The sequence below is a fragment of the Podarcis pityusensis genome (assembly GCF_964106645.2).
Source record: "Podarcis pityusensis genome assembly, chromosome: 7".
Taxonomy (NCBI): Eukaryota; Metazoa; Chordata; class Lepidosauria; order Squamata; family Lacertidae; genus Podarcis; species Podarcis pityusensis.
Genome location: NC_138031.1, coordinates 40,042,368 through 40,057,454, shown reverse-complemented (window position 1 = coordinate 40,057,454; position 15,087 = coordinate 40,042,368). Strand labels below are relative to the sequence as shown.

At 40.9% G+C, this 15,087-nt stretch overlaps 1 protein-coding gene across 12 annotated transcripts in view; it reads right to left on the bottom strand.

Moving 5' to 3' along the window:
- ST18 (ST18 C2H2C-type zinc finger transcription factor) overlaps nt 1–15,087 on the bottom strand; it is a 187,366-nt gene that overhangs the window by 47,174 nt on the left and 125,105 nt on the right. For all 12 annotated transcript variants that reach the window (XR_013988529.1, XR_013988530.1, XR_013988531.1 and 9 more), the window contains 2 exons: nt 6,283–6,461; nt 105–893 (listed from right to left, as the gene is read on the bottom strand). Coding sequence is in view for 9 of the 12 variants with exons in the window: in XM_081013297.1 (XP_080869423.1) it covers nt 105–893; nt 6,283–6,461 (968 nt within the window). In the remaining 3 variants the exon portion in view is untranslated. The remainder of the gene's footprint in view (nt 1–104; nt 894–6,282; nt 6,462–15,087) is intronic.

The window sequence follows — 15,087 nt, the reverse complement described above, 5'->3', positions numbered from 1 at the left end:
GTTCATGGCAGTCACTTCTCCCAGCTGAGCGCTGTTGGTGTGGAGAAATTACCAGCTGTCTACACAAATGCACAATCCACTCTGAAGAAGGAAAGTGAACTTACGTTTGTTGTTATAGATTGGTCTACCACAAAGATCAATCACTTTGGCTTGTCTTCTTTCACCAGCAAGATGCTCTAGTAAGAACCTGTCCAGTTCTTTGTAGGTGCTATGAAAGACATGGCCCTGCTCTGCCTGCAGAGCTATTGCTCGTTCCAGCAAGCTCAAGTTATGTTTTGTTTTATCCAAGTCAAATGACATTTCTGTATTTTCTGATAGACACTCATCTTCCTCGCTGTCTGGAAATGGATTTTGACTCCTGTTGCTGAACGATTCAACATGCGACTCCTGTGATTCTAGTGGCCCTGTATCTGAGTCACAAATGGTTTCAGAGTTGTTGAAATCTGCTTCTTCGGTTTTGACCCCTGGCACTTTTAGGACATCTTGCTGATTACATCCTACAATATATGTTGTATTTAGAGGAAGTTTGACGCTTATCTCTTCAGAGAAATTTGAGGAGCTATCCCATTCATTGTCCAGAATTTCAGAACTACTTTCATTATCCTCAGAGGAGCAGAACTGTGGGTCCGAAACACAAATTCTGTCTTTTCTTACTAATGAGTTAATCATGTAACATTCATCAACATTGTTATTCTCCATTTCTAAGGACTTGCTGCTACTGTCACTCAGTTTATTATTCTCTGGGGGGTCTGGAGTTTCTTCCTCTGTTTTTTCAAAGTTAATTAAAGATTTGGCCATTAGGTCCTGGTAGCTGGCATAATTGTCCGTCATTTGATCATTTTCTTGCACATCCAAATTAGGGGTAGCTTTTGCTGGTGTTATATTAGTCTCCTCTAGAGGCAGGGAAAAGAGAGAAAAGCACAACATTAAAATAAATTCCTTCTTCTTTGACCATAATCCACAAGCCACTTATTTATAAATTAGTCTCATTCATATTAAGTAATCTAAAATGATAGGTTTGCTCAAGATAAATATCTGTTTTATGAACATGAACTAGAATCGTATTGAGCAAACATGTTCTGTAGTACAGCAAACTTCCCCAACCTGGTTCCCTCTAGACTATAATTACATTGTCGGTATGCCTCTGAATATCAGTTACTGGGAATTATGTGGGTGGAATGCTACTGTGCTCAGGTTCTGCTTGCATTTTTCATATAGTGGTACCTTGGTTTTCAAACGCCTTGGTTCTCAAATGCCTTGGTACTCAAATGTCTTGGTTCCCCAATGCTGAAAACCCGGAAGAAAGACATTTTTCGGAAGCCAAATGTCCGATGCAGCTGTCGGCTATTGTTTACAGGGCACCTGCACCAATTAGAAGCTGTGTCTTGGTTGTTGAACATTTTGGAAGTCAAACAGACTTCTGGAATGGATTAAGTTTGGCACTTTTGTTTTTGTTTTTGTTTTTGCTATTGATTTGTGTTTTTGTTTTTGCTGCTTTTTCAGTTAATTTGTTTTTGTGACTGTGTGGTACCCAGTTCAGCTACTGATTGATGGATTGTGTGAATGGATAAAAGCCCCCAATTCAAACAGTGGCTATTATCAATGCAGATAAGATTTTTTTAAAATTTTTGTCATCTACTATATTGTCTTCTTTATTTTATAGTACAGTGCATTGATTATTGCTTTCATTTTAAGGATCAATGGTCTCGTTAGATAGTAAAATTCATGTCAATTTGCTGTTTTAGGGGTTGTTTTTGAAAGTCTGGAATGAATTAATCCGTTTTGCATTACTTTCTATGGAAAAGCATGCCTTGGTTTTGGAACGCTTTGGTTTTGGGATGGACTTCTGGAACGGATTAAGTTTGAGAACCAAGGTACCACTACATAGGTATCTGGCTACTGTGAGAAGAGGATGTTAGACTAGATGGGCCACTGACCAGATCCAGCAGGCTCCTATGTTCTTAATTCCCATCATTCCTAACCATCAACTAAGGTAGCTGAACCTAACGGGAGTTATACTCAAAAACATCTGGAGGGTGCCAACTTGGGGAAGGTTGCAGTAGAGCATACTTTAAATATATACTATATCTGACCAATTCAAATGACCAGAATGTTGTGTTGTGAATATACAGAGCAGATCCATGCAACAACTGTGCAATCGTTTCAGCATGTACCCATTTCACACATGAACACCTTGCAGTAAATAGAACTTTGGCTGTGACTCTGGAACGTGCCTAAAGTACCACACAACTACTTTACTACATGACTCTCTCGTGTTTGAAGCTGGCATGTTAATTTAAACATTACAAGAAAAAGACACGTTGCCTGTGTATGGTTTGGAATATCATATATAACAAAATCCTTGGATGCTGCTGCACTAAATGTACTTGGGAAGCTGCTCCTAGTTTCATTGACATCAATGGGGACATATTTCCAAAAAGTGGGCTGTTAGTTCTACCATAGTCTGAAAAGCTATGGGGGAAGACGAACATAGTGCCTGCAGTGACTGAAGTGCTTATTTCTCCAGTATTCTAATGTAGTTTGAAACATGTGAGGGCAGAATAAAGCTATCCTGAACCCAGCTAAAGGTTTTGGTACTATTATAACTTTATGCTGAAGAAGAATCTCCATATTGGGTAGCAGTTTCACAGCGCCATATTCCCATCCATTCTCTCCCTTCTGCTTCAGACTACAGTAAACATGCAAGGATGGATTGATGGCAGTAGTGGCCCTGAAGTTAGGGTAAGGTATCTGCTCTTCACTGAGGAGGTGTTGACTTGCTGCTGTGATGAAACAAAGCTTTCAAAAAATATCAGATAAATGTAACAGTGTCACCTGCAGTTGCATCACTTGCTTTTTAAACTGCTCTTAGTGTTTTATTTTAAATTGTGGTAACCCACCCTGGAGTATTATGAAGGGTGGGTAGTAAATAAATAGGAACAGGAACAACAACAGGAACAACCCAACAACAAAACAACAACAACATTCCTTCTCTTCTTCATAGATTTTTTTAAATATATAAAATGAATGCTCTGGGTCACTTTTGGTTTAATGAAAGACTGTAATTCTATAGCTCACAGGATACATGTTAGAAGCAGTCATGGTAGTCATAGAACTAAAGAATATATTAGATCACAAGGGAGATTTTTTTTTTAAAGTAGATTTCTATTTTTACTAAAGGATGGCAAAATACGCATGTATCTTGTGTTAAGAAACAATTTTTTTCTTTGAAATCACAGCAGGAAACAGAAGGTAGTAAAGGCTATTGGAAAGGGGTGTCAAATGCTGAAATACAATAAATCCTTTGTGTCTCATTTAGTTTTTTTTCTAAACATTTCCCCCCCTGACAAGGACACTCCAAAATACATCTCCATCATCTTTCTTTCTGGTAATTATCTCCCTAAAATCAACACTGGTCTGCCAGGATCAAGTAAATATTACCATAGTAACTAAAAGCATTTTTGGATGAAAGGAAGAATTTAGCCACAACACTAGCCCCTTCAATAATGCTGATTATAGGGTGCATTCTTTAGTTGGGATGTATTCAACATAAACTGGAATGGTCTACGTTTTACTTCCTAGAGGGGGAAAAATTGAGATAAACAAGCTTACAATAAAATAGATAAGACAGTCTGGTTCTTTGCAGAATACATGTCAGACCAACTCTGGGTTTAAATCATAAATTAAATATCATCTAAAAATGCAAATGAAGTTTTGTCTCAACAACAGTGAGCTATTAAGAGAAAGTGTAAAGGGTTATCATAATTTCAAAGTATTATCAACTACAGAAAACAAATAAAAAGCATTTTCAGTGAATATGTCCAATTCATTGAACTATTCTCTCAATCCACTTAACTACCCACATGTGTACAATAATGATTTATAGACATTATACCTAATTATGCATATTTGGGCTATGGTGGAGTGCCTAACAAAAGCTCTAGAAAGCAACAATTACCTCTGTTGCTTAGCTACATAGTTTAAAATATTCCTATTAAGTGCAGATTATTGTGGAAAGGAGGAGGAGACACAAATGCACATGTGCCACCACAATGCATTTCACTTTACGGCTGCCAAACTGTTAGCATTTTGGGTCATTTCCAGTTTACATAATTGTTTGGTTCAACTGTTAGTTATACATTAAAGGAAAATATTTATTAGTTATTTCTTGGAGGTTTTCTTGGGCCCTAGACCGGAAGATGTGGCCCTTTTCTTGAAATGTTTTACCATGCACTCATTTTGTTGGTGCATGGCTTGCGCCACTCTGAGGCAACTTTATTTCTGTTGTTATTTTTTAGAAGTTCCACCAGAATAGATTGTTTTTTTCTGCAACAAAAACAGTCAGTACCCGCTCGAGATTTTTACCCAATATATAGATGTCCACTGGCAGAGGAAGAGGAGTGTGGGGCAGTGCGACCCCAGTGGGGTGCCATCGCGGATGCCCCCCCGGCTGCCCCCCAGGATGTGCGCCATGCCCCCAGGACGCCCCCCAGTGCTGGAGCATGAAGCTCCACCACTGAGCTAGGTGTGTGACACCAGCCAGGAGGCACAATCCCATTTGTCTGTATTAGACATTAAGATGAATAACTGGAAGCATGATTCCGAGCAACGTGATCAGGTGATCTCAACCCCAAATGAACAGGCCAAAAAGTAACTTTTCTAGGGGGCAGATTTGAATATATATATATATATGCATGTATATTAGAGAATTTTCTTGAATCCAGTCATCAAGATTGATTGACTTGACATATAGAAGTATTGCGAGCCTAGACAAAATATTAATATTACTCACATATTAACTGCTTGTGTTAAATGTTGGGAAACAAGCAACATTAAATAATGCAGAGAAAGAAGCTGCTTCTCTCCACCGCCCCCCGGTATGGTTATAATAGTGGCAGATCTCCTGAGCGTGTGCGTTTTTCAAAAAGCTAGTGGACTGTAAGTGTGGATGGATTTCCTCCATTCTTATTCATAAGCCTTCTGTGGATTGGCTGTGCCAAACGTTCACCTTTCTTCATTTGTGTTTTCAGCACAGTATTGTATAATTAATTTCAACTGTGGTGCCTATGCAATTTGCTCTTGCCACAGCTTTCCAGCTTGTTCTTCCGTATTTATTAAGGTTCAAGAGTGGAGTTTGCCCTTCTGTCCTCCTGCTCTCTGCTATGATTTTTTCCTCTCCGCAAAAGTAATGCCCATGAGCAAATTGGGCGTGTGCCCCCCCCAATTTCTTTCTTTCCATACAGTAGTGTGCACATTAGCATCAATAATCCTTTTAGGCAGTGGAGAGCTAATACAACCTGAAACTGATATGGATATTATCACTTAAAACTAATGCTGACCCAGATTTTAAGAAAAAGGGATTAAAATCTGACTTGATACCTTTGGTTATCATTGCTTATGCTGGCTGGGACTGATGGGAGTTAAAAGACCAACAACATCTAAAGGGTCACAAGTTCAGATCAGTGCTAGGCCTACTCAGAGTAGACCCATTGAAGTTCATGGACATGACTAACTTTCACTAATTTCAGTGGGTCTACTCTGAGTAGGACTTAATTGGCTACAAACCATATTTCTATTTATTTCTCAGTCTCATTATTCACATTTTGTCCAAATGATCTGCCTTTTATTGCTAGTGCCCAGTGAGATTATTCTACCCTTTGTTCTCTCAGGAGCATTAGCTTAATAATAATAAATAATAATAATAATAATTTCATTATTTATATCCTGTCCATCTGAATGTAGCTACTCTGGGCAGCTAACAACATATACATTAAACATTAAAAAGCTTCCCCATCCAGGGGCTGCCTTCAAATGTCTTCTAAAGGTTTTATAGTTACTCATCTCCTTGACATCTGATGCGAGGATGCTCCACAGGGTGGGTGCCACTACTAAGAAGGCCCCCTGCCTGGTTCCCTGTAGCTTCACTTCTTAGAATCATAGAATCATAGAGTTGGAAGAGACCACAAGGGCCATCGAGTCCAACGCCCTGCCAAGCAGGAAACACCATCAGAGCACTCCTGACATATGGTTGTCAAGCCTCTGCTTAAAGACCTCCAAAGAAGGAGACTCCACCACACTCCTTGGCAGCAAATTCCACTCCCCCCCCCTTGCACTGAGGTACCACCAGAAGGCCCCTGGAGGTGGACCTCAGCATCTGGGCTGAATGATGGGGGTGGAGTTGCTCTTTCAGGCATACAGGGTCAAGGTCATTTAGGGCTTTGAAGGTCAGCACCAACACTTAGATGCTTTTTACATTCATCTGGAGCCACTAATCTTTGATACCTGCTTTGAGATCATTGCTGTTGTCTTGCAGGTCAGTCTTGTCCTCATTTTCCCCTTTGCCTTCTACACTTGGACTGTAGTGACGGGGTTTCATTAACAAAGACTTCCTTTTGTTGACTGGAACACCCAAAATCTGCTCTTCAGCTTTTCTCTTCTTTGCCATGGAGCTTTTGTAGGCACTACAGTTAATGAGAGGAGAACATCAAGAGAGGAAGAAATGATTGAAAATACATTGCACAACTCTTTTGTTTTGTTTTCATGGGGGAAAAAAAGAAAAATTATGTGGACTAGTATATTAGCAGTTCTAAACAGCTGGATCTTTTGTGTTTATTTGGTTTTAGCTATTGGAGCTAAAGAGCGCAAAACACAGATGAACCCCTCCACACCATTTCATTTCAATTGCTACCAAAAATCTGGATACATATATTTTTAAAGCCTGAATCAACCTTAATCTTGAGTAAATATATGCTAATCTAAATATATGCTAATCTACTCTGTTCTGGACTAGACTATATCCACCCAGGGGATAAGAAAAGGTGTATAGCAGTTTGCTAATTCCCTGAAATAAAAAGAGCTGATGTAAAAATTGCACTACCAGTTACATGTGTCAACTTTGTCTGTTCCCTTCTTTCCCTGTAAAAGGGTTTCGCCCTGCAACAGCAGAATCAACTGTGTTGGAATCATGGCCACCATTTTGCATTAACTACAATGCAAAGTACCTAGAGGAGTTAGGGAGCATTGTCAACAGAGTGTAGGGGAAAATAGTAGCCACCACAAAATAGGTGGTCAATAAATAAAATTCTTCATAGTGGTCTCCCCCCCCCCCCAAAAAAAAAGAGTAAGGTGAGGAGATGAAGATCTCAGGGGAGTTTTCTGGGGGGAAATGTTTTTTGATAAATTTTGGGTCCCCATTTCTGTTCCAGAGGACTGAAAGAACCCCCAGAATAGATGTAGGGGCATACAGGCGAAAGAAAGGGAGAGGCCATTCTGCTGCTCAAGGCGAAATCTGCTTAACACGATGTTGATACAAGTCATGGCACTCCACCTTAGATTGACTGTATCAAGGAGTTGATGCAGAGATTGGATAGATCCAGTCTCTACTGGTGGCATACTCACAGGACTGAGTCTCCTTTCATTCCTTGTCTGTATACCTAACAGATAGGCATAGACTGTGTTCGCTGGAACCAAACGTATTGCTGGCAATGTACAGCTGTACTGTATCTCACTTTCCACAAGATTATGCATCTCGGTCAAATGGGTGTTAACAAAATCTCCCAGTGACAAGCATTGCTTGGATGTGACTATGTAATGAACTCTGTTTTCTGAAAAGTCTGTTGTCACCTGTTGCAAAATTCTACATTCTCTCTTTTTAATTTTTGCATAAACAATAGTCATTGTCGGTGGTTCTCTCCCAGTTATGCAATATGAATAATAGCATTTATATTATATCTGTCACAGATGAAAAACTGCATTTGTGGATCAGTGTAATCCACTCATTGGTTGCTGGACCCCAGCTCCCCTAGGGAGCATGACAAATCTACATGATGCCCCTGGTTACCAGATTTTGCATTTGGCTCATTGATCTAGCTGAAAGATTTGCAAAAATCCCTGTCTCCAGACAGCTCCCTGTTGGTTACACATATTATGAGGCTCAACAGCAGAAATTAATCCTTCCAAGGTAACTTATGTGCACTAAATTGGCTCCAATTGTGATTGTTTTGGATGGTAGCATATGACTAACTTAAGCTTTTTGCTTCTTCTTTTTTTAAAAAAAGCATTTTGGCAAGGCATCTTCTTGGCAACTCACCATTGCAAATATGAAGGACATGGAAACAAATGTGAAGATCTGCACTACTGAAGAAGTTACAGTACAACCAACGTGCATCTTAAATTGTGAACTCGCTTGATCTGCCACAATGCTGCACAAAGCACGAAACCAATATAACGGATACTTTACAATCCCTCAATTTAAAATGGCTTAGGTTTATGCAGCATATTTATCTGTTGTAACAAAGTAGATGCTGAAATTCCACAATGTGGTAATCAGAACAATATGGTTATGCTATCTGGTGTACATATTACAGGAGTATGCAGAATGCATGTGAATAATAATTAGCTGCTACCAAAATAATTAAAGTCACACACCAAGATTTTTTTCTGTGTATTCCTTATGCACACCATTTCACTCTAAACTTAATTAAATTTGTTAGTTGCTTTGCTTTGCCAGTTAGGTTAGCAAGTTGAAACAAGGCAGTGGATTACAGTCTGTGAGCACCTAGAAAGGAATGCTGTGATCACCAATAGTTAGCATGGATTTCTGAAAAATAAGTCATGTCAGACTAACCTGATCTCGTTTTTTGACAGAATTACAAGCCTGGTAGATGAAGGGAACGCAGTGGATGTAGCCTACCTTGATTTCAGCAAGGCATTTGACAAGGTGCCCCATGATATTCTTGTAAAGAAGCTGGTAAAATGCGGTCTTGACTATGCTACCACTCAGTGGATTTGGAACTGGCTGACTGACTGAACCCAAAGGGTGCTCATCAATGGTTCCTCTTCATCCTGGAGAAGAGTGACTAGTGGGGTGCCACAGGGTTCTGTCTTGGGCCCGGTCTTATTCAACATCTTTATCAACGACTTGGATGATGGACTCAAGGGCATCCTGATCAAATTTGCAGATGACACCAAACTGGGAGGGGTGGCTAACACCCCAGGGGACAGGATCACACTTCAAAACGACCTTGACAGATTAGAGAACTGGGCCAAAACAAACAAGATGAATTTTAACAGGGAGAAATGTAAAGTATTGCACTTGGGCAAAAAAAAATGAGAGGCACAAATACAAGATGGGTGACACCTGGCTTGAGAGCAGTATATGTGAAAAGGATCTAGGAGTCTTGGTTGACCACAAACTTGACATGAGCCAACAGTGTGACGTGGCAGCTAAAAAAGCCAATGCAATTCTGGGCTGCATCAATAGGAGTATAGCATCTAGATCAAGGGAAGTAATAGTGCCACTGTATTCTGCTCTGGTCAGACCTCACCTGGAGTACTGTGTCCAGTTCTGGGCACCACAGTTCAAGAAGGACACTGACAAACTGGAACGTGTCCAGAGGAGGGCAACCAAAATGGTCAAAGGCCTGGAAACGATGCCTTATGAGGAACGGCTAAGGGAGCTGGGCATGTTTAGCCTGGAGAAGAGGAGGTTAAGGGGTGATATGATAGCCATGTTCAAATATATAAAAGGATGTCACATAGAGGAGGGAGAAAGGTTGTTTTCTGCTGCTCCAGAGAAGCGGACACGGAGCAATGGATCCAAACTACAAGAAAGAAGATTCCACCTAAACATTCGGAAGAACTTCCTGACAGTAAGAGCTGTTCGACAGTGGAATTTGCTGCCAAGGAGTGTGGTGGAGTCTCCTTCTTTGGAGGTCTTTAAGCAGAGGCTTGACAACCATATGTCAGGAGTGCTCTGATGGTGTTTCCTGCTTGGCAGTGGGTTGGACTCGATGGCCCTTGTGGTCTCTTCCAACTCTATGATTCTATGATTCTATGATTACGGCTATTTGCAGTGTGGATACATGAAAAATATTTGTAACATAATTAATGGAATGTTTAAAGAGGTGTCAGGGACGCGGGTGGCACTGTGGTCTAAACCACTGAGCCTCTTGGGCTTGCTGATCAGAAGGTTGGCAGTTAGAATCCCCATGACAGGTGACCTTCTGTTGCTCTGTCCCAGCTCCTGCCAACCTAGCAGTTCAAAAGCATACCAGCGCAAGTAGATAAATAGGGAGTGCTGTGGTGGGAAGGCAAACGACATTTCTGTGCACTCTGGCGCTCATCACAGTCCTCTGTGCCAGTAGCAGTTTAGTCATGCTGGCCACATGACCCGGAAAGCTGTCTGTGGACAGACGCCGGCTCCCTCGGCCTGAAGTGAGATGAGCGTCACACCCTATAGATGCCTTTGACTGGACTTAACCATCCAGGGATCCTTTACCTTTACTTTTTTACCTTAAAGAGGTAGAAATATTCAAAGTCTTGAAAGTTCAACTAATCTCATGGCCTCATATTTCTAACAGGGTTCAGCAAAGAGCCCCACTTCAGTCTATCCTGTGGGATCCTGTGGCATCCTGTGGCATCAGGGAGATTGACCCAGTGCCACCCATTCCACCCCAGATCCTTCCACAAAACAATTTAGGGGTGGGGATTTTTAAACCCTATATTAACCAGAAAGTTAAAATAGGGTTTTTTAAGAGTCTGGGAATGAACCAGCACTGTGCAGGACTGGATCCTTCCTGCAGGACAGCCTCTTGAAAAGCAGCACCCACACCCTATAGGGGTGTCTCTACTCAACAGGTTTCAGGCAGGAAAGAGAGCTGTAGCCCGCCTTCTCCTGGGAACATGCAGCTGCAAGTCAGGTATGTCTTGGAGCTTTTCCTGCAGTTTTCCACCCTACCTGGCTCTCCTTTTTTTTTTAAATGATATTTATTAAGAGTTTTAAAGTTATAGAGAGTTTTAAAGTTTTAAAGCTCTCCTTCCTGCCTGATGCCCTGCCCCCTGACACCCAGGGGGCCCTGGGCTCCTCCAACATGACTCACAGTGGTCTGTGTCTGTGTGCACCCAGCTTGTCCAAGGCCCAAGGTCCTCTGAATACATCCAATTTGGCTCAGGACCTGCAGCTTGGCTGATTCCCCAAGTTCTAATCCAAATCAAAATTCTTGTGAGGTTCTACTTTGTGCACATCAGGAGCTGCTCATGGACTTTGATGTTAGGCCAACTTCAGCAAAGCTTGAACTGGGCAGACCTCAAGACCCTCTACAAACACACTGGAGTCTCTGAACTGGTCTTATATTCCCATTCAGATAGGGTTCTTCTATTCCTACATCACAGTAGGCATCATTTTACTCTACCCCAGATAGCATGTGGGCAGGATGTGTGCAAAACAAAATGACTCAATTTCCTTCCATTTGTGAGCATATTTTTTTAAAGGAAAAAAATATATTGTTCAGTCTCATCATTTTAGTCACCCCCTTCTGTACCTTTGCAGCTCTACAACATGCTTTCTACAGCTGATCAAGTAAACACTCACAGCAATATAACAAATAATGCTTGAGAGAAAGGGGAAGTAATATAAGTTTTATTTTGTATCTGAAAATTGTAGAATATACATTTGAAATGGACCAAAATTTATTTTTTGTCAGGCTCATTGTCCAAAGGCAATACAAATTATCTGATCTATAGCTGATTCTAATTATACATACTAATTATTTACACTAGGAGTGGCTAACCCCCAGTTCATGAGCGTGATGTGTCATTTCCCCCCAAACTCCACCAACTTTGGTGGAGGAAAACGGGATACAATAGGGTACCATCTTATTCCCAATGCTATTTAACTCTATATGAAGCTATTGAGAGTCATCATTAGGAGGTTTGGGGCAAGGTATCAGTATGCTGATACTACCCAGCTCCATTTCTTTGTAACATCTAAATCAGGAGAGGCTGTTCAAGGCCTGGACTAGAGCCTGGACTCAGTGGTAGGCTGGATGAGGGCCAACAAACTGAGTCTTAATCTTGGCAAGACAGAGGTGCCATAGGTGAGTGGTTGCAGAATCTAGATAATTGGGCAATTGCCGGCTTTGGAAAAGGTCATACTCCCACTGAAAGAGCAGGTTCACAGTCTGGGGATGTTCCTAGATTAATCTCTGTCACTAGAGGCCCAGGTGACCTCAGTGGTTAGGAGAAGCTTTTACTAGCTTTGGCTGGTAAAACAAATTTGGCCATTTCTGGACTGGGATATCCTGACCACTGAAATAGTTGTCCATGCACTGCTAACCACCAGACTGAATTATTGCAATGTGCTTTATATGGAGCTGTCCTGAGACTGCCCTTGACCTTGCAGCTAGTGCAAAATGCAGCAGCTCTACTGCTCACTGGGGCAGGATATCACCATCATGCTATGCTGTTGCTGAAAGAATTGCACTGGCTAAGTTCAAAATGCTGATACTGGTTACAATCTCTCTCCCCCCCCCCCCCCCTTATGATACGTTTTGGTCATTATTTCAAAAACAAATATAAACCAAAGCCTCGTTTTAACTATTCTTAGAAAATTCTTTAGTCCTGAAATTATGAACTGGGAGGAGGGGGGGTGAACTGTAAAACACAATCCCATGGAAAGCAGTTGGATGGTTTCTGTACAATGTGCCAAGGGGTCATGAGGTTAGAAAAGTTTTTCTCTCTTTGAGATGCATACACATGCATTTGCAAATATATGTCAAGCTGTAGTTTGTCAAACAGTAAGCCTATAATTTAGCATCCCTATTACTCATCTCATAAATTCAACCTCTAATAGTTTTGTTGCTATTTATCAATGGTCTGCTTGTTGTCATGGAACACTGGTTCAGCTGTCAAGGTTATTGGTGAATCAGAGTCATAAAATGGATGGATATTTTTTTATGAATCAAGAGTGAATATAACTCATTCCCACAATTTCTGATATGAGCAGACTTCTAATGAAATAGTGGTACAAGTCAACTTTTTGGACACAGGAGACATTTTTGCTAGGCAATGAAATGAACCCCAAGGAGGTTAAAAACTAAAACCAGTGACTTGAAGATGCCAAGATGTTTGGCACCCATAGCTTTTTTGTGTGAAAGTACTCCCTGGTACAGAGTACCAGCACTTCTTCTTTGCTGCACTTTTCTCAATATACGAGTACTGGCACCTCATATTTTTATCATCTTAAATAAAGCACTGGTTGTACCAACACATGAATCCTCACAATGGAGTGGGACACGTCTTTCTCTAGTGCCAGCCTAATTTTTTAGGTGAGAGATAATTACACTGAAATCCTTTTGAGTCACCAGTGAATAGAGTTTGACCTGAATAGAATTTGCTCGGATATAAAAGTACTTAAGAGTGGGTGTAGATATAGGCTAAATTAGATACAGGGAGCTTTAATATGTCATCAAACCATGTAGGCTATTCACGAGCAACTAGTGCGGAGGTAAAAGGTGAAGTCAGGCCAATTCAGGCAGAAGCACCAGATTCTCTTTGCTGGTGTGTCCAAGATGTCCTTCCTCAGTGCTGCCCTGCTCCATCACCAGCCAAGTATGTGGCAGTGATACTGATGCCAGGTGGTCAAATCTGTGGTGCCATCCCCACTACCCATTGCTCTTGAGCCTAATACACTGAATGCATATAAAGTTATGCAGACAAAGTTATCAGAATGGTAGTCTGATGAGTATACCGTGAGTTGGGTTGACAAACAATTCTTGGGATGTTGTCAAAGAAAAGACCAGCACCAAATTTATAATGTTACGCATCTGCAAGCACTAATATGTATTGATTGGCTACTTACCCAATGGTTTAGGACTTGGAAATATCAGGCCTGAAAGCCTCCAGAGCTCTTTATCAGTCCCTCATAATTCTTGCTAGGTCAGTCAACTAATCAGCCTCAGGGTACTACTACTACTAATGATAATACTATGTTTAATGCTAGTATTTATGTTTTATTTTTTAATATTGATATTCATCCATTTACTATCCCCAGCAACATAGAACTAATTCCTCTTCAAGGCTTGCACCTATTACTTTAGCTTATGTTGTCCACTGAGTACCACCCCCCCACACACACCTGCAATAGAGGTAGTGGTTTGGCCAGTTATGGTACAATAGGGCTATACAACATGATTTGGAGGAGGGGTAGTCAAGATGGAAGAAAGGCTACTACTCAGCAAGAATAATGCTCTCTCCATCCCAACTGAAGTCCTGAGGAGGAGTTTAGCTTAATCTACTCTTGTATGACGTCAGGGCAAGCACGCTGACCAAACAGAGATGAAAGGAGTACATATAAAGCGTTGGATGGCAATGAAGATAAAAGAGGGAAATCAGGATTGATTAAGACTAATTTTAGGGCAAAATAGCAGCATGAAGGTTATTAAAGTGTGCAAACATACAAATGAAAGGCTTGGCGAAGAAGAAAGTGAGATGGTGCTAGGACGAGGGGTATATATAATAACTTAGAAGAAAATATGTTATGATGTAATTGGAATCAGGCTGGAATTTCAATATCAAAGGGGCAGCTTCTTTTAAAATAAAATAAAATAAAATAAATAACATAGAAAGCAGGGGAGGTGGTATAGCCTTGTTGGGAAAAGAGAATTTATTAGTCCTTCTAAGAGGAGGCTGGGGAGGAATGCGTAATGCTGTTGAGTCATTATGCTTTGAGGCTGGAGATGTTTCAGACAGTAAACTAATGTTATAGGCCACCTGACCAAAAGGAACGATTCGACTGTGAAATGACTGAGGAAATAAAAAGAAGCATGTAAAAAGGCCAGAATGATAGGAAGTTGGTAATAACCCAGGAGAAGGCATGCAGCTATAATGAAATCTATGCGTGCATTGAGTTCATTGTGAAACATGGTGGGGGGATGAAACCTCTTTGGACAAACAACAAATGCACACTGTTTGCTAAGAAGCCTTTGGCTGCAATCCTAACCCCACTTACCTGAGAGTAAGTTTCATTGAATTCAATAGGGCACGTCTACCACAACATTCTAAAGACTGCACTGAAAACAAGGTGCTATAGGAACTGCGTCACTGCTTTTTAAAACAAGCCTGCCATTTTTTTAAAAAAGTCAACTGAAAAGTTATAATATACCACGAGGACTATTGAGATTTGAGCATTTATCCTTCTTGAAGGCCCGGGGCTAGTAATTTCTTGGGTGTGGGGGGCAATGAGATTATTTTGGACAAGGCAATGGTATTTACTAATTTATTGTTCCAGGTTTTGGGGTGTTTGGCATT